At 42.7% G+C, this 19,292-nt stretch overlaps 1 protein-coding gene and 1 long non-coding RNA gene across 4 annotated transcripts; one reads left to right on the top strand and one right to left on the bottom strand.

The window, feature by feature from the left end:
- Positions 1 to 248: 248 nt before the first annotated feature.
- LOC115543253 (uncharacterized) lies at positions 249 to 2,994 on the bottom strand. Of its 3 annotated transcripts, XR_003976694.1 has the most exons (4): positions 2,074 to 2,994; positions 1,920 to 1,984; positions 985 to 1,781; positions 249 to 900 (listed from the first exon to the last, which is right to left on the bottom strand). It is a non-coding gene; the product is annotated as an uncharacterized LOC115543253 (long non-coding RNA). The 3 variants fall into 3 exon arrangements; XR_003976691.1 differs by having other exon boundaries at positions 1,920 to 2,994; XR_003976690.1 differs by having other exon boundaries at positions 985 to 1,984.
- Positions 2,995 to 4,173: 1,179 nt separating this feature from the next.
- Positions 4,174 to 12,933, top strand: dclre1b (DNA cross-link repair 1B). The gene is made up of 4 exons (XM_030367836.1): positions 4,174 to 4,562; positions 4,700 to 4,865; positions 10,246 to 10,428; positions 11,168 to 12,933. Exons 1-4 carry the CDS (start codon positions 4,365 to 4,367, stop codon positions 11,998 to 12,000), a joined length of 1,380 nt encoding a protein of 459 aa, XP_030223696.1. The 5' UTR covers positions 4,174 to 4,364; the 3' UTR covers positions 12,001 to 12,933.
- Positions 12,934 to 19,292: the final 6,359 nt, after the last annotated feature.

The following is a 19,292-nucleotide window of genomic DNA, read 5'->3' as shown; positions in this document are numbered from 1 at the left end:
CCGCGGGCTTAACAGTCATTGGCTAGAGGCTCGAGGGGTGGGGCGATGACGTCATGGTTTACGGTTTCAGTCGGTTTCAGGCGTCCACACGAATCCAAAACGAAACCGGGTAGATTTGAAACCACCTCCGTGGGTGGTTTCAGAAGTATACGGTTTCGGTCAGCGGATTCACCAGCTTCGTGTGGACGGAAGGCCGAACCGTACAAGACCTTTTGCGGTTTCGCCATGAAATCGGCTTCGTGTGGACGGGGCCGAAGTTTAGCCTACTTTATACCTTTAACAAAAAGACAGCAGATTAATAATTCAAATAATTGTATTGAATACATATTGTCATTGATCGCTTGCTGCATGTTTTCAAGGTCCTGCATGAGGTAGTAAACAATGAATTACAATAAATATTACTGATAGATACATGGATTTCTCAGGTACGTCATCACTGTTGCACTGTGCATACTCGGGGCAGAAAGAAGCAAGCAACATCTACTAGCCTGTACAGTATAGAGTATTTTGTGACTGTTTAGTGTGCATCTCCCAACGTGTGCATCTCAAATGTGGCAGGTCGTAAAGTAATGTAAGCATAGCTAGCACCTTAGAAGGTAGCTTTCATCTTAAAGTCAAATAATTAGATAGACAAAGGCTCAAATATGCAAAGGGTATGTTTGGGAATATGTTGAGGGTGTGTCTGCAAGCCTTCCTGGCTATAGACGGGGGATTAGTAGGCTAACCACAACTAATAAACAATACATTTAAACTGGGCTTTCTGATAGTCATTCTATAATGGTAGATGACTTTCTGCCCCGGATTTGCATGCCCAGGCACAATGTTTATAAACAAGAAACACATGTATAGTCAATTATGTTACCGTTGTTTTCACTGGTTCTCTTCCTCCCTTCTCAAAGCCTGAAACAGACAACACAAACTTGCTTGCATTTTCTGAATCTTTTGCACTAGAAAGCTTATTTGATGATAACAAAGAAAACTGACCTTGAGGTCTGGCTCTTCCACACTCATGGCCTGATAGAATACAAAGGCAGAGTTACAACAGATATGTTCATGTTTATTGTGAATTGTACTACTTCGGCGCATACTCAAGGGAATACAACATGGTGGTTTCGATACAGAAGGGAGTAGGTTGGAAATGGGACTAATTTACGAAGAATGAAAGGCGGGGGGCTTACTGAGGATGGGCAGAGCTTTTGTGGCAGCTCTTCATATGATGGGGGGGGATCTTACTGGTAATGACAGGGTAGGGGGGGGGGGGGGGGGCAGTGTGCTGTGCTGGGGTCTTACTTAGCCTGATATGACCATCCGCTTTCACTTCGTATGTGGTGGAACGAAATGATAATTGTGCGGAGCCACTAGGCGGCGCTGCCTGGCTAGGTCTTACTGTTGATGGTGATTCAACATGCAGTGATTCTACATGCAAAGTGATTCTACATGCAAAAGTCAGTATAGTGTGTTCATACTATTTTAATTATGTTACCGGTATTTATTTCTGGTTAATGGACCCATGTTGCAGCAGCCAGTTTTCCAGGAAGTAGCAAGGTAAGCACAGGTGTTACTAATAAAAGCCAATAATCTTGTTGTCACGATGTCTACTTTTTCATCTATCAAATGTAAACGCAACCATCATCTGTGTTTATGACCAGGCATTCTATGAAAGGCAAACGTATTACCTCCATCTCCTCTAAATTGCGCTTCCTCAGATGTGTCACAGTCTGCCGAGGACATTTTAGGAGATCCCTGGATTATTTGGTCCAGTGTGCAAAAGCTTGCCATGGCTAAATGAGGTAGTGGAGGGAGATAAGAGTGGAAAATGCTAAAAAATAATCAGAAATGCAATGACTTGAAGCATGAATCCTGCTAATAAAGGTTGAATCATGTGAGAATCTGTAAATGCCCTTATGTTAAATAAGTACTTGTCCAGTTGGAAGTTCTCCATCAGCATGATACACCACCACCTCCTAAGGGCTGGCATATCCACCTAAACATAAAATAGGTAGACTTATGACATCTTTAAATATATAGTTATTATAAATTCCATCACACTAAATATAAATGATCCTTCCTTACTATGGTGTAGTCGAATGGAGCATCAAGTGCAACGTACAAGGTCAACTGCACCAAAAACAACAAACAAGGAAAACATGAATGGGTGAACACACGAATGACAGCAAGACATGAAAACATTTAACTACGACTTACCATTATCATAAAGACTCCAGTCATTCCCACTGGTTTGCAGAGGAAACCTCTAACAAAATAATGCCACCATCAGCCTTGATTTCAATGGTGCTGATTGAAGTTTGCTATTGCAAATAAATGCAGGCTGTAAAGCTTGATACAAATGAATATTACTTACCTCAAAATGGTACCCAGTTTTCTCTGTCCATTCCCCAGGATTTATCCTTTGTGCAAGATCTCTGTGTATTGTGCAACCAATCAGAAAACCCCTGCACTCACTATCATCTTGTCTTTATGAGGGCATATGAATGTGACTGTCCTATGAATGTGACTGTCCTAGCATAAGGTCCTCATGAACATGACCTTATAACATAAAGCAGGGGTGTCAAACATATGGTCCAGGGTTGAAACCACCCCTTCACATCATTTCATGCGGCCTGATCCCAACGTTAAAACAGTAGGCCTAAGCGTTCGAACATTTCGTAAAGGATATTTAACAGTATCACAACCACAAGTAGTCTGCCCTAGTTCTAGAGTTCATTAAGCTTGTAAAAACAAAAAAAATCATTATTGTTAATCCACTTCTTTTTACTTATCGACATGAATATCTGAAGATCCGACTTCAAGGAAAATCTCGTGTGAACCGTGATTTACAAGGCTTTTTTTTACCGCGAAAAGAGAAAGATCTCGCGTGGACCGCGATTTAGAAAAGTACAAGTTACGCCTCCTAGTACAAGTTACGCCTCCTACTTCACTTACGCCTCCGTCTTAAGGCCGATTTATGCTCAGTTACGTAAGCGTAAGCGCAAGCGCAAGAGGCCCTTGCGCGCCCTTGCGCACCCCTTGCGCGACTTCTCACGTCTTGCGTGCGTCGGGCGATTTTTCTAGACTTGCGTCATTTTTTACGTAAGCTTTTACGCGAGCCGCGCAGCCTGCAAGGCTGTGATTGGTCTGCTCGTCTGGTTACTACTTCCTGTCTGGAGTATCACATTTCCTGTTTTCATACCGCCACCTACCACACGATCTGGCACATAATTATGCGAACCCTTTATGCGAACCCTTCCACAGGGGCAAAGTGCTATTTTGATGCGCGACATCAAACAGCTGATGCGGGATTGTGAGCCATTTTAATGATCTTGTCACCCGATATTCGTTCTATTAGGCCTACTGGCCTTATTTGTTTTAGTGTTAGCCTATTTGAATTAATTACGCAATGTTTTGTGTTCACGTTCTATGTGAAACATAAGTGTTCATGTTCTGTGTGAAACATAAGTTCAGTAGCCTCTTTGAGTGAATGAAATTTGAAAGCGTGAGTGTGTAGTGAATGAAAAATGTGTGCGTGTATGGTGGGACTATTTTCTGTATTTGATAAATAAACCCCTTTTCTCTAATAATGCTGCCTACCATATAATTTATGTGGACATTATGCGCTATAGCTTAAAGCATTTGGCTATAGGCCTACACTTAAATAATTCATTCATCTGTCAAGGCAGTAGCTGTTGTATAAACATTTTATATGGATATGAATTAATGAGTTTGACGTAAACCAAATTAGGTAGGCTAACTTGTGTAACGATAACTAATGAATCAAAAGTCATGCTTCCAAGTGACCAATGTATATATATTTATTGGTCAGTGCGCATACCCAATCGTAGCACATTGTACTGGTGGGGAAACACGCCAGCATCTGACAAAACATAATCTGCCAGCTGCTCCCTGACAAGGGCCGGTTTTGGTGAGAGTCGGGAAGATATCGGATGAATCGCGAAAGGAGATCATCAAACTTTGGCACATAAACAAACCAACGACTCCCACAGACAAAGACGTCATTCTCGAGGTCGTCTTCAACGAAAAACTTTACTCCACATATTACTCCACCTACTGTTCTGGCGGTAAATTGCTTGGCAACACGCGCAACACGCGCAACCTAAAAGGGAGCATGAATTGCTTTGAGTAAATTTTGCGCAACAACGAAGCATGCAGCCGCCTTTAGTTGCAGGACGCAGACAGACCCTACTCGGCTGGCGGGCCATAAATAATACATTTTCGTAAGGGAGCCGTGGGCCATATAAAATATAACCCCGTGCCAAGATTGGCCGGCGGGCCGGACTTTGGACATGCCTGGCCTAGGCTCTTCGTAGACGAGCTCGGATGTTACTACGTTTTCGAGCCTCGGTAAAATGTCAGTGAATAGACATGTAATCCCACATACCCCGCTGGCTGTAGACTTCTGGCAGGTTCGCAAGTGTCCACACGCTCGCCTGTTTTTTCTATCTCACATGCACAGCGACCACACAGTTGGTTTGACTTCTACATGGAGTTACCGACCGATCTACTGCTCCCCAGTATCTGCTGCGCTCTTGAAACTAAAACTACAGGTACAACTGTTTATCACCTGATTGTACTGTTTAGATTGTTATGATTTGATGTAATACGAAGGTCATGTTCAATTTGCGACTTAACAAAGGTATTATGTATTAACATGATGTACTTACCGGTATACTGTATAATGTAGGTGAAACAGGAATGGATCCGTCCTCTGGAGTTGGAGGAGCCGTACATGCTGCCGTTGGATGATATCGGCAAGGAAAGACTGACGGTCACACTTATAGACGCCAACCATTGCCCGGGGTCCGTCATGTTTCTTTTCCAGGGTTACTTTGGCTCGATACTCTACACAGGTCAGCTCCTGAACACTAAATGTAACTGCTGTTTGTAACATTTTTGATTAGTCAACCATTACGTTTCCTGTTCTTTTTGGTGACTGCGGTCAAGTGAGCCGCCATTCGTTCATCCGCGGTTAAGCCAGCCGTCACACAAAATCTTTGTGTGCCTTTACTCTAAACTATGGAGGACCACAAGTGTCACGGAAATAGTTATAAAGAAATACAAAATACTTCATTATTTGATATTTTAATGGGCAATAAAAAGAGGAATAATAAAAATTATTTACAAATGAAATATTAATCCATCAATAAGTAGCTCAAATTCAAATGGGATTTACAAAAACAACTTAAAACAGTCAATAAGTACATTATTTAAAAATTAATTAATGAATTCATAAATAAATGATGCAATTTAAAAATATATTTGAAAATGCAGTTTAAAAAGAGAAATAAATAACTGGATTCACAAATTGGATTAAGAATACAGATTTTAATCAGACATTTAAAAGGGCGATTTCCTTGACATTTGCATTTCCATTTCCCCGCTGCTTTTCCTATTAGCTATTCAATTTGCTTAGTCATTTAGCTTCTCCTTTTAGCCTCTCCATTTAGCCTTTCCGTGACACTTTGGGCCTTGCACTGGTAAAACAATGCAAATTAGCCATGGGATGTAAAAAGCTCTCTGATTGGCTAGAGAGCCGCACCCGCCTAAACACTGGCTGTGTCCCAATTCATAGGACGCATCCTTCGTAGACCGCGTCCTTCGAAGGATGCGGCCTTCGTAGACCGCGAAGGACACTCCGAAGGCCGAAGAAATGGGACGGTCTAGCCTACGGAGCATTTCTGGTTTACGTAACAAACCGTTACCGCCCTTTCACTTGCGTGACTACGCGCTGCTCCTGTCACCTAGCAACCCTGACAGCTGAACTGACCTGTGAGTAAACAGAAGTTAAACCAGACAGCGCGAAAAAAAGAAACCAACAAAAATTATTATTGATCATTGTTTTTGTATATAGTAGTTTTATAATAATTGTTGTAAATAGTCACATGAATGTTTGTTGTAAATAGTTTTATTGTTGTATATATGTTTTATAAGTTATATACGAATACATTAGTCAATACAAAAAAGTTAGTAAGGGTTTTAATAAATAGTTAATCAAAGAAGTTAGTTAAATAAGTTAGTTTCAATAAATATGTAAATAATAAACAACGTGTTAAATATAACAGAACATAAGTTATTTGTCCACCAAACGCTCCAAAATTGAGAAAAACCTCTCCATTCTTTCCCTGCTTTCATGGGCTCTTCTCTCCTCTGCCTCCCTTTGTAGCCTCATGTCCTCTTTTATTAACTGGAACATTTACATTTTACATTTTCATTTAGGGCATTTAGCAGACGCTTTTATCCAAAGCGACTTACAATAAGTACATTTGTCATAAGAAGTGCATCAATATATCGCTGTCGGTACAGAAAGGATGTTCATAGAACCAAGTGCAAGTACCACAATCGCTAGGCTAACCCATTCCCCGTGTTACAGCCATGATAGCAGCTACTGCAGTTGCTACACAGTTAAGTACTATAATACAATACAATACAACACAGTGTACAATGGTTGCCAGAAGGGGGAGGGTGGCTATGCAGTCGAGGTGGACTCTGAACAGGTGAATCTTGAGTCCTTTTCGGAAGATAGTGAGCGACTCTGGAACATGTCTTCCTCTCTGTCCCTCTTTCTGGACCTTGGCCCTCGCTGTCTTTCCTCCTCCTGATCCTTGTCCTCAACCTCCTGATGCTGTACTTGGCCCTGGTGTGTTCTCAGGGATGGAGGCAATTAGGACAGGGGGGTTGGTGGAATGCCTCTGTCCCAATACCTTATACATGGGGACAAACCAGGGCCAAGTGGCAGCAGTGGGTTTCCCACCTACCCCCTCTCCTGACCCTGGATACTTGCAATCCTAAGGCAGAGGAAATCAATCATGGCAGTTAACAACAAGAGCCGTATCAAAACAAATTTCAGCAAAAGTTTTTCTTTGCCTGCGGGGGAGTCATCTTCCCCTGCAGGCCTATTTTCTCCAGAGTTGTCCTAAACACAGAGACATTATTAATCAGAGAAAACAAGAGACACATTTATCAATCATGTTAATAGCCCATGTTAACAATAGGCCATTTATAATATATATATTTGACCATCTTGTAAAGGTTACATTTAAATTAGCCCTCATCCTATATGAAGCCCATAATAATAAGACAACCAGTAGAAGTCAAAACACCCTTTTTCTTTGTGTGTTTTTCTAGTGCTGTCTAGTACTGATGCGAGCTGTGACTTTTTTTGTCTTTCTTCCTTTAATAACCCAAAATAGGACATCGTAGTAAACTATCTTTTGGGATGTTGTATCCGTCCTGCTGTTTAATGAGGGCTAATTTAACTAACCTTTACAAGATGGTCAAATGAAGATATATAAATGGCCTATAATAATTTTTATAAACTAACTTACGATATAAATAAACGATTGTTTCTTTACCCCCAAGCCACACTTGCTGAGTATTTCACCCCGGTGAACAGCTCATCATTCTCCCCCCTCAATAGAATAAATCGAGCAGTGGCTCCCTAAACCAAATGTTAGAATTAGTTTTGCTTTACACTACCAAACAAAAGCAGCTTAAATAGCAAAATAACCAAGTTAACTGTGTACTCAATCCCAACGTCTGTAACGTTACGGTCTGAAAACCAGGGTCCACAACCTGTGTTCGCGTTGGTCCATTTATCTAACGTTACAGAATAGCAAATTATCTATATAATCGCCACAATTTCGGTAAATATAACCATTTTGACCTTAAATTTGAAACTATAGGGCTTAACGGGTGTTCTTGTTTAACGTTACAGCGTCACTAACGCCCCGTGCCCACTACCTCCTTCAGTCAACGGACGTGGGAAGGCGTGGCTGACTGATGGGGGAGTAGTCTTTGCAGAGGCATCCGTCAGCCAATCAAATCGCTTCGCCGGGTTCTTCCCGCTACTTCCTGCTTGTTGCGATGCAAGATGACCCGCTTTCCTGCTTTCCAGTATCGTCAGAGCCCGAGTCGCGTCACAGTGCTTAAATTTGCATACGCAATCTGATTGGATGACGGATCCGTCGCTGCTGAAAAAGTTGAACATATTTCAACTTTCTGACGGCGCCGAAGGCTCCAACGGAACGGACGGATCCACAATGCATTGCGCGTCCGTCCCCATTAAAGTCAATGGGGATCACGCAACGGACGGAGGTAGTGGGCACGGGGCGTAACTGTAACGTTACCTTACTTATATTGCCTATTACTTTAATGAAAAAAGTTTTAAGGGCCCTGGTTTTTTTTAACATTTGTATCGTTAAATACTCCAGTGACTAGAAACCAAATACTTACATTTAAATGCAAAACTTAAATCGCCATTCTCCGCCAACTCCATTGATTGAGTGCGCAATGAATCTTGGGAGGGATACGTTGGGCCGTGAAGGATCTTGGGATACGTTGGGCCGTGAAGGATACAGCCGATGCATCCTTCAAATCCGGGAAAAGAAGGCTGCATTCGTAGGCCGCATTTGAAGGACCCTTGGAATTGGGACAGCACTTGCCGCGTCGCTGTGACGCAATCGGCGTCGACGCATCCTTCGAATGCAGCCTTCGAAGGATGCGTCCTAGGAATTGGGACACAGCCACTGTTTAAATGCGGTTGGCATATAACTTATCTTCTTATCCTTAGGTTTGGCACTATCCGCTCGCCATAAGTGCCAAACCTAAGGATAACCTGGAAGAGGCGAAGGAGCAGTCTAACCCTACGCCGCCGTCAGAACGTGTGAAATTTTGAATGGGATTGATTGGGACTGCAGACGAGAGACCAGCAGCGACGCCACGGCGACTGCATGGAAGTTCCGTCCACCGGAGGCGGTGTCACGGCGACGTACATACGGAAATTCAGGCAAAATGTACGTCTAGGACATCTGAATAAGTTAGTCGCCACAAAGACCCCTGCTGACCTACGTCGCCGTGAGAACGCCTGAACTATGGTTAATTATCTGCTGTCAAAGCACTGATTCTGTTGAATGATGGATGCTTAAAATTTACTTTGAAACACAGATAAATGCGGTTGTTAATTAACAAATGTTTTCTGTTTCATCAAATAAATTCCATTGTGATCATTTACATTGTTACATTGATTTATATATTAACTACAACTTTTGAAAAAGAAAGTGAATAATATAGCATAGATAGAAAACAGAAAACGTCATAGGCCTTCCCTATGAAGTGACATCATGCCCATACAATCATCAAAACATTTTTGAGATCTGTTTTAAAACAGTTTTGGTCTTTTTGACACATAAAAACTAACGTTTTTTATAAAATGTCATCAACTTATTCATCACCAAGTAATTGGATACATTAATACCAGAAAAAATAATAATAATAATAAAAAAGAAAAAAAGTATATATATACCTGTATATATAGACTGGGAATCGAACCCCAGTCTCTCGCGTGACAGTCAATTACCAAAAATAAATAAATAATGGCGACGATGTTATCCTTCTCCTGGGAGCAAGGTACGTTTTATTACTCTGTTTTCTGGGAATAATTGACGCGAGCAGAAACCAGAAAACAAGCCGTTTTTTCGTTTTGACAAGAAAACGAAAATCAAAATTTCAGTTTGTTTATTCGTTTCTTCGTTTTGTCAAAATAACGAAAATCAAAATTTCAGTTCGTTTATTCGTTTTTTGGTTCTTACTGAGCAAAACGAATTTACCACTCAATATCTGGTTTCCGCCGGTGGGCGGGTCCTCTTATTGGCTAGCGTGCTTCGTTGACCTGTGCTCTTCATAATAAAAGTTCTTCCGTTTGATAATGTCGACAAAAATATTACTGTATAGACACTAGCAGACACAGAGGACCACACCACCCACAGTCAAGACTCACACGGCTTCAAATAACAATAATAGTATTCATAATCATTTGAAAATGAGAACTTATGAAGTTATGATGACTTCAGTGCAGTTGATGTTTAGCCAGTAAATACATGCAGAGTAGACCTAAGGGGCTTTACTACGACATCATTGTCCGGCTCTGAACTATGCGCTCTGTGCGCGTTCACATCAAAGGAGCTGCGATCGCGGGCTGCTGATTTCCTCACAGCCTGAGAGCTATCCGGAATTCTGACAGCTGAACATTGCGCAGGGCTCTCCGTGAGACGCACGCAATTCAACCCATGCACACGCTCACACGCCACACAACTTGCGCCGCTATTTAACAGTGGAAGGGTAGTTGTTGTTGTTGTTTTAAAACGGATCTCAAAAATGTTTTGATGATTGTATGGGCATAATGTCACTTCATGAAATCACATACTCCTCAATGTCTTTGGTGAACTATTGAAGGTGACTTCAGGTACGCTCCCTCAATGCTACGTGAGCCTTGCCTCAGGAACGACATCCACATAGACCTCCTGTACCTTGACAACACCAACTGTGACCCCACCCGGGTCCTGCCAACCAGAGAGAGAGCCCTAGAGAAGATCAAAGAGATCATCCGCAGCCACCCCGACCACAACGTTGTCATCGGTAAGTGCTGTCGAAGTAGGATGGAAAGGGATTTGGGTGAAAATGAAACTTCCTTTAGTTGGGAGACTAATGGCGACTCCATAGGAGAGTATAATATATTCAGCTCACAGACAAATAACAAAACAAACACTGCCTAGTTTGGTGAGTTTATTCATATTATTTGTAATATTTAGTTATCGTGGTTTTGAAGCGGCTGAAATTTTATTATCTTGAGATAGGGCCCGACCGATTCATCGGCCTGCCGATTTAATCGGCCGATTATAGCCTTTTTGAAAATAATCAACATCTGCCAAAAAGACGCCGATTGAAAAAAGCATATGAAACGCCGATTGAAAAAAGCATGTGAAACAACGTTTCATATGCTTTTTTTTGTTTGTTTTTAATCGGCCGATTAAATCGTAATCGTAATTTTTCTCTGAAAATAATCGGCATCGGCACTCAAAAATCAATATCGGTCGGGCCCTATCTTGAGATAATCTAGCTCAGAGATTTTGAGGCTTGCATGACATGTTGGCAAATAAATATTTGAATGATATCACTTTATGAAGACGAAGAGTGGTTTCTACCTGTACACTGCCATGTTTTTAATACTAGGGAAAACAAGTTATATTTAATAATGACATGGAGAAAAACTAAACCATGGCATCAAAAGAGATCGAAAAGGCCATTTTGCTGTGATATTTAGTTCATATCAACCAGCCCTCTATCAGCCCTGGCCTTACATCTTGTCTCTCTGCAGGTCTGTACTCCCTGGGGAAGGAGTCTCTGATCGTCTCCCTTGCCCTGGAGTTCAAGAGCTGGGTGGAGGTCAGCGCTGAGCGCATGGAGACCCTCCGCCTGCTGGGGCTCCCGGACGTGTTCACCACTGACGAGGGGGCCGGCCGCCTGCGGTTGGTGGAGCAGACGGAGGTCCGCTACTCCAACATGCAGAAGTGGAACCAGGTTTACCCTACCCTGGCCATACTGCCCACCGGCAGGCCCGCGGTGCCCTACCATCCCAATGTGCACGTGGTGCCCTACTCGGACCACTCCTCCTACCAGGAGCTGGAGGACTTCATCTCGGCGCTCAAGCCGGCCACCGTGGTCCCCATCGTGGGCACCTGTCTCCCGGACAGCTTCACGGCTCTGCTGCCCCGCAAAAAGCGCGGCGACTTCCTGGTGCCCGAGTCGGTGCAGAGCTACATGCTGAAGCAGCCGGCGGTCCAACCCAGACACAGAAGGCCGCCCCCTAGGTACAAGAGGGCACGCCCTACTCCGCGGGGGGTCGTGTTTGAGTCTCTCTCCGAGAGCTCGGAGGGTTCAACAAACGTGAGCGGGGCTTCGATCAGCCCGGGAAGGACTGCTCCTGAGGTTGAGGAGGTGGTGGAGGTGGTGCGGGAGGTGGAGAAGGTGGAGGTGGAAGTGGTGGAGGAGGTGGAGCAGGAGGTGGAGGACGAAGTCCATATCGTTCGAGAAAATGAAGGTCCTCAAAAACATCGTTCCCGCTTTAACGCCCATCAAAGTCAGAGGAGCGAGAAGAAGAGCCGCAAACGGAAAGGCGCGGTCAAGCTGGGACGTCACGTGTTCCTCTAACAAACCGTTGAAGGAGAGGGTCAAGGCGGGGGTCGTACGGTCTCCTGGAACACTGGAGGAGATGGAAGGGAGCGTTTTACAGTGGCTGCCGTTCAATCAGGAGGACATGATGAATGGTGGGCTGCTGGACCGCAGGCTGGTCCAGCGGTTCTGCCTCGTTCCTTTCCCCCATAACCAGGAGGACCAGACCCCCTTCCTGTAGGCCGGGCTTTTGGACCGGATGCACTTGGTGCCAGACTACGTTTTGAAAGGCACTCCAGCACACATCACTGCATTATTATCCCAAATCTTTACATAAAGGGGATGCCTTTGTGCTGTCCTTCTGTTATTCTGTTATTCTGTTTTTCTGTTCTGAAGATGAATAATAATGGAGAACATATTTGTTAGTAACCATCCTCATGTCAAAAGAGCTAAGCGACCTACGTTCTAAGAATCTAATGTTACCTCAGGTATTTTCAGGCCGGTAAAGATAAAAATGTTCTGTGATTTTCCATCATTGTCTCACGATTATGTTAAGTGAGTGCATTATGTCTGTGTATTGTTTACTATGGAAATTTGATGTCTTGCCACGTTTTTTGGTTTAAGTAGCCTACTATTTTAGTTGAGTGGTTAATTTGAGAGCTCAACGGTCTGAAATTGTACACCTTGATTTACTGCCTCATTTCATCACTCATCCAACATGAGCATTGAGACAGCCCTCTGTCTATACAGCCTCTTAATGGTAATACCACCCCAATAAGCACTTGGGCACTTTGATTTATTCACAAGGAGTTGGAACTCGACGATTAGACTTGAAGCGCCAGAAAAAGTCCTATTTTGTTTGATTATGTTTGATTGAAGATTTGGATGTCCAGAGCTTGTTGGCTGTGACATGAGGATAACTTGTTAATATTTCAGCCATTATGAGGTAATAAAACATGCATATTAATGTTCTATCTGTGTGACATGCTCCAAAAACAGCGATATGTTTTATGTAAAACATTTAATGTATAACATATAGCATATTATCCAAAAACATATTTGAAGTTAAAGACCCAACATTTTACTATGACGGTAATCATTTCCTTTTTGGATGTTTTTGTATTGTTTTACTCTTTCCACCAGATGGCAATATCATGCTAGCAATATGTCCGTTTACTCAGCCAACTTGGTCACTGCATCGTTTTTTTCTGCGGCACCAATAACTTTTTCCATAAGGCGGAAGCAAGTAAATAGGTGAATTATATTGTCTGCAACCTCCATGTTCTGCAAAGGTGCAGCAAGAACTGTGTCAGCCATTTTGAAACAACCGTTAAGTCTAATATGGGTGAAATCCATGTCATAGACAGTATGCTGTTAACTATCGCCTATTTTCACATAACTGATTAACTGAATAATATAATGAACTGACTAATAACTAATTACAAAATACTTAATTTATTCAGATTCCAATGTGCAACGATTAAAGACTTGTCTTTCACAAAACGGAACAGGACAGCATATGACACTATTCAGCCATACAGTTTTTCTCGATTGTATGCACCCAAAAAATTGGAACTATGCACACAATTCTGGAAACTTGAAGCTCATGTATCATGAAAGAGGACTCGATGAGATCTGCTGTGTTTAAATGGTACTTTGGCCTGATCAGGATTGGAGGTGGGACACATACTGATATACATGTAGATCTGTTTAACCTCATTTATATTTAGGGGTCCGAGCAGCGAAGCTGCTTGGTCCTCTATTGTTTCTGTAACAATGTTTTTTCCCCTCAAATTCTGTAAAAGTCATACTGCAGCCTATACCGTAAGTCGAGTACTCTTGAAATCAATAACCCCCACCACCCATAAACCCACATTTGTGGTACTGCACCCAAAGGTGGCGCTATTGTAAAAAGTCATGAATTAGCCTTATTTCTCCTCACCAGATTGACCTGGACTCAAAATTCTTTCATAATATTAATCTCTAGAATCAGATGCATCTATAAAACCCCAGGTCTTATGCCCTTAAAATGTTTACTTTTCCCACAATTTCATATTAAAGCCAAACATGATAAAAAGATTCACAGGCTACAAAAATAAATAGACGCAAATGGGCGTGGCCTATGCCAAAATATGCAGCAGACTCCAGTGCATCTGTTGGTATAACGGTTTGGACTGTGGGAGGTTCGGTGTGGGAGTTATAGCCCCAAACGCGTCTTTCCTTGGTATAGCGCCACCTAGGGACCGGCGTGTCTGGATTTTGCTATATCAGAGTAGCGGTGCCGGACCTGGATCTAGTCATGCAATTGGCGTGTCGGCACCATTTACGGTTTGGGCTGTGGGCCCACTTTTACGGGGGGAATAATAATAAGAAAAATCCTTACAAAAACAATAGGGTTCCAACCTGTTGGCTTGGACCCCTAATAAAATATTCGCCAAAATCGCCACAAAAAATCTTTTGACCAAGCCTCACAAAAATCAAACAGAATTTGTTTTATTTAGTTCCATTCGTGAACTATTGGCCAATAAAGTTGGAGCAGTTAGCCCATTTTTCTTACATGACCATTTTCTTATTGTATAGGTCCTTAGTTGAGAGTTTGAATCCTGATTAGAGCATTATGAACAAGCTGAACATGACATTCTGTCATTGCCACTCATTTAGGAAACACAACCTTGAACAGCACCTGAAATTCATCAGGCAATCAACATTCCGGCTCATTAGTTTCCAAGCATCTGACTGCCAATACACAGTAGACGCAGTTATCAGTGGCTCAATCAATGGTCAACTTGTACCTTAGGTTGAGAGTTCGAATCCCGATTATAGCATTATGAACAAGCTGAACATGACATTCGGCCATTGCTTTGCAGCTCACCTGAAAGGCGAGGCACAGTGTTGCATTAAGTGGAACATCTTCATCAACATCTTTCCTTCATAATTATGTCATATTTATATATTCCATAGTGTGTTCTTGACTTTAAATTTTGCCAGGACCCCGTTAATCACCGCTTGCGATTATATTCTTATTTTTATTTTTTGTTGCTTTTTTTACTTGTACTTGCACTGATTTCATCATTACATCCCCCGAAAGACTGTATAAACATTTTCGTACTGTCGTGTTTTTCATTTTACTTATGCAATTACTGTACTGTAATGTTCCAAAATAGGTAACATTGGTGTATTGTCACAACAATGTTGCAGCCGGGATTGTGAGTTTAGCCCATTGGAGCTCATGGATAGACAAATATGCATTGTATCCTATTCTGATACGATTGTGTCAATGCAATATTCATATGATATGTTCACAGTATTGTATTACAATATGGCAACAGTCTTTATGCTATATGCCTACCACCTAATTGCAACTTTAAAAAAGGACGCTATTTCTAAACAATTGTATGCATTGGAATATGTAACATGGCCTCATAAAGAGAAAACATGTAAATAGTATTTTGATAGACGTGTTTCGAATTGATCACACCAGTGTTTAATTGATGCTCTCTAAGAGATATTCATTTGATAGCTGTGTTTACTGTTTGGTGGAAAAAAACTGTTTTGAGAAGGATTTGTGTAGTTTTGACTAAATGATTCACTCTTCTCAGGTTTGTGTTTAGAGTTTTGAGAAATTGAGCTATAGTTTCGTTAAAACGTGTTTGAACGATTGAGAAAAACTGTAATACGGAGCAGTGCGGCAGCCATCCCAGAATAAGAGGTTCACCTGCGTGATACCCAGGTGCCCTAGGGTAACCAGCACATAGAATTTCATCCGCCATCCACTAATGAAAGCCGACCTTTCCTTCCTATTCCCGTGCGTAAACCTGCTCCTGCTAACAAAGGACTGAAATATTATTCTGATTTTATATTTTGAAATATTGATTTATTATAATACATTTTATTAGTATTTTTGGGAAATATGTATACATATAGATATATATGTATACAATGCATAGGTGAATATCTTGGATTGATTGATCTGATGGGCTTGCAGTAAAACCTCAGGACATAAAGTTAGAGGTTTATTGGCATTAAAGCCTCCGTCTTGCAGGTGTATACACCTAACAGTGTTAACTTGGGTCCTAACTTGGACCCTTTGTGGCTGTGAATATATCTCCTTAATAAAAACAGACCGGCACTGCTGCCAATGCACCTCTCCCTCTAACGCTGCTGGAGATGGATGCTGGGAGCCCCCACGCAGGGCTGTTCTACAGCTACCATCGGGGGGCCGTCGGAGTGCCACTGCCAGGGGGAGGATCGTCCCGCACTCATGACACTCTTGAGATGAACGGCTGGCTGCCGCAGAGGAACTCCCCCTCTGCAGGTCTGGCCTGCCACAGGCACAGCATTTACTTAGTGTTCACCTGAATGTGGATAATGTCCCCGTTGGCTTTGAAAAACAGTCAGCGTGGAATGGAAATGTGTGGCTAGTGTGTCTGCAGGCCATGGTGAACCCCAAAGAGGTGGACTCCTTAAATGGAACGCAAGTACATTACAGGAGCGCTGGGAAACAGTTTATTTTTTCCGCGAAGATTTTAAGATGTTGCTGTTTTAGGGTGAGTGTGGGCAGATTGCAGTTGCAGCAATGTGATGGCATATTTATTTTATGTAATCTCACTTTACAACACACTTGAGAGAGGCGGATTGTTAATTGCTATAGCACACACACACACACACACACACACACACAAACACACACACACACATACACACACACCTGAATGTAACTCAGTTGCCTGCATAAACATATCAGCGTTTACCAAATGTAATTTATGATATAATGACCAAGGACTCCAATTGAATAGGACAGAAATCTGTTTTTTGTTACAAAATGAATGTGTGTGGCAGATCCCCCATAAACATCCCAGCAGTGTGTTAGGGATAAAGTAATGCATTCCTCACACACGTCATTGGCTCACAGTAAAAATCATAGGAAGTTATACCTGCGAAACAAACCTTGTTCAGCAGCCACACACAAGCAACACAAGTCTTTACTGTGTTCTTGTATTGACCAGGTTGATGCGTCATTCTTATACAGTTTCTTATTCAGGAAATTAATGGGATTGGGACTGATGCTAATGTCTTATTTCTTATTACATATTGCAGGAAGATACTTTGTTTGAACTCAGTGCAGATGAGAGTGGGTTCAGATGACAACAACTTTGTATTCTTCTGGGAAATAGCCTTCAGCTATTGTTTATGTTCGGTGTTTGAACATGCTGTCATTCTCAATGAAAGACTTATGTAAAATAATCCTATTAACAAGCTGTCAAAGATTTCTCTATATATTTATATATATATATATATATATATATATATATATATATATATATATATATATATATAACAATCATTGAATGGATCTACATATATCTCACTATCTGGCTGTGCCTATCTGTCTGCCGGTCTCAGTCTTTCAGACGGACCAACAACAACAACAAGTTAGTGAAATTAATTTTTGTGTGTGTGCGTGTGTGTATGGTTGTGTGTGCAAGTGTGCGCGTGTGTGTGTGTGTGTGTGTGTGTGTGTGTGTGTGTGTGTGTGTGTGTGTGTGTGTGTGTGTGTGTGTGTGTGTGTGTGTGTGCGTGTAAGTGTGTATGTGTGATTATTATTACAAAGGATGGTGGGATGTGATTGGACTCCTGGCATTGTAATGATCTCTGCTCTGAGAAGATTTGTGTGTTAACTAACTTTATTTTCTATTGATTAGTCTCTGGCTACTGTACTGTCAATGTTTAAAAAGAGGCCAATGAATCACATTCTAATCAATTTCTTAGATATTGGAAAATCTTAAATCATACCTCCGCTTCGGGCACCATCAGGAGGAGATACTGTTTGCGAGGTGAACTCATTTTGGAGGGGAGTGGAGGACTGTAAATTGCCCCTGGAACCATTCGGTATACTCCATATATCTGTTTTAGTATCTGGTAATGCCCCACTGGGCAGACATACCAGCCCTCTCACCTGTGGAGTTCAAATCTTATATTCGGAGTGGACTCCGGTGTTGAATTTCACTCGTACAGCAGGGGATTCAAAACAAGTCAACTCCTAAAAGACCAGCCTCATTAGGGACATCAGTGTGGATCAGCCGTGGATCCAGACCCGCAGACCTCTGTGTGTCACACGCTCCTACCGATACAGGCGGGTGCCTCCAGGGCTCTGCCAGGTTGGAGGGTTCTCCACTAGACCCCCGTTCAGAAGGCCACTCCTGTCCCCAAGCCGCCTCTCAGATCTTATCACAGGACCACCGCCTGCCTGTCACACAAGCAGCATAAACAGACCACCATCGAGCCCCTGGGTGTCACAGTCGTTCCCTGTCTGCGTCTAAGTGTGTGGTTGTGTGTGTGTGTGTGTGTGTGTGTGTGTGTGTGCGTGTGTGCGTGTGTGCGTGTGTGTGTGTGTGTGTGTGTGTGGGTGGGTGTTTGTGTGTGCATGAATTTATACGTGTGTCTTTGCATGTTGTGTGTATTTCTGGCCGTTTGCCCATTGGACGGTGCAGGTGTTTGTGTGTGTGTGTTAAGGTGTCTGCGTGCGTGCATGTATCTGTGTGTGTTTGTGCGTGCATTTGCGTTGTGTTTGCATTTCTGGGGGACCTCCCATTGGATTGTGCACATATTTCTGTGTGCATGCATCTGTGTTTGTGTGCGTGAGTCCCCGAGTGTGTGCGTGTGAGTGTGTGTGTTGGTAGCACTGACAGCCAGCCATGTGTGCACACAGCTTGCCGTCACTGGTACAGCGACTGGTGAACAGTAAATAGAGAGAGGGAGGAGCGCTAGTCACTGAGGTATCACACACCAGTCCGGGAGCGTCTCTACTCTCTCCATAAAACAAAAGGATTTGGTGGCTGAGCTATAGACTTCCAAATTCACACACACACACACACACACACACGCACACACACACACACACACACACACACACACACACACACACACACACACACACACACACACACACACACACACACACACACACACACACACACACACACACACATTAACTACTGTTAACATGACCAGAAAGCTTTTCTTAATGTTTCTGAGCCCACTCGCTCTCCTCCTCTGTTACTAATACCTCCCTCGTCCGAGGAAGCAAGGCTTTGATGTGCAGAGCCCCTCCAGTCCAGATGACTCATAGCACCAGGCCTCCCAATGGGGGGGGGGGGGGGGGGGCTCCTGGCTGTTTCTCTCCTCTCCTACTGTCTCCTCCTCTCTTGTTCTATAGATGTGTCTCCATGTTCACGTTTTCTCTTTCTTTAATATAACACCGCCAAGGTCTAAAGTAGGTTCCTATAACTCACTAAAGCCGTGAGTGAGTGAGTGAGTGTGTGTGTGTGTGG

This window comes from Gadus morhua, chromosome 1 (genome assembly GCF_902167405.1).
Source record: "Gadus morhua chromosome 1, gadMor3.0, whole genome shotgun sequence".
NCBI classification, from domain to species: domain Eukaryota; kingdom Metazoa; phylum Chordata; class Actinopteri; order Gadiformes; family Gadidae; genus Gadus; species Gadus morhua.
Note: the sequence above shows the minus strand (reverse complement) of the source record. Positions and strands in the feature narration are given on the sequence as shown.

What these genes read in the sequence shown, in the direction of transcription:
- dclre1b (XM_030367836.1), top strand. Translation starts at nt 4,365, where the DNA reads ATGTCAGTGAATAGACATGTAATCCCACATACCCCGCTGGCTGTAGAC. An exon ending in TCTTGAAACTAAAACTACAG is followed by an intron (nt 4,563 to 4,699) that starts GTACAACTGTTT and finishes TGTATAATGTAG; the next exon opens with GTGAAACAGGAATGGATCCG. An exon ending in CGACCACAACGTTGTCATCG is followed by an intron (nt 10,429 to 11,167) that starts GTAAGTGCTGTC and finishes GTCTCTCTGCAG; the next exon opens with GTCTGTACTCCCTGGGGAAG.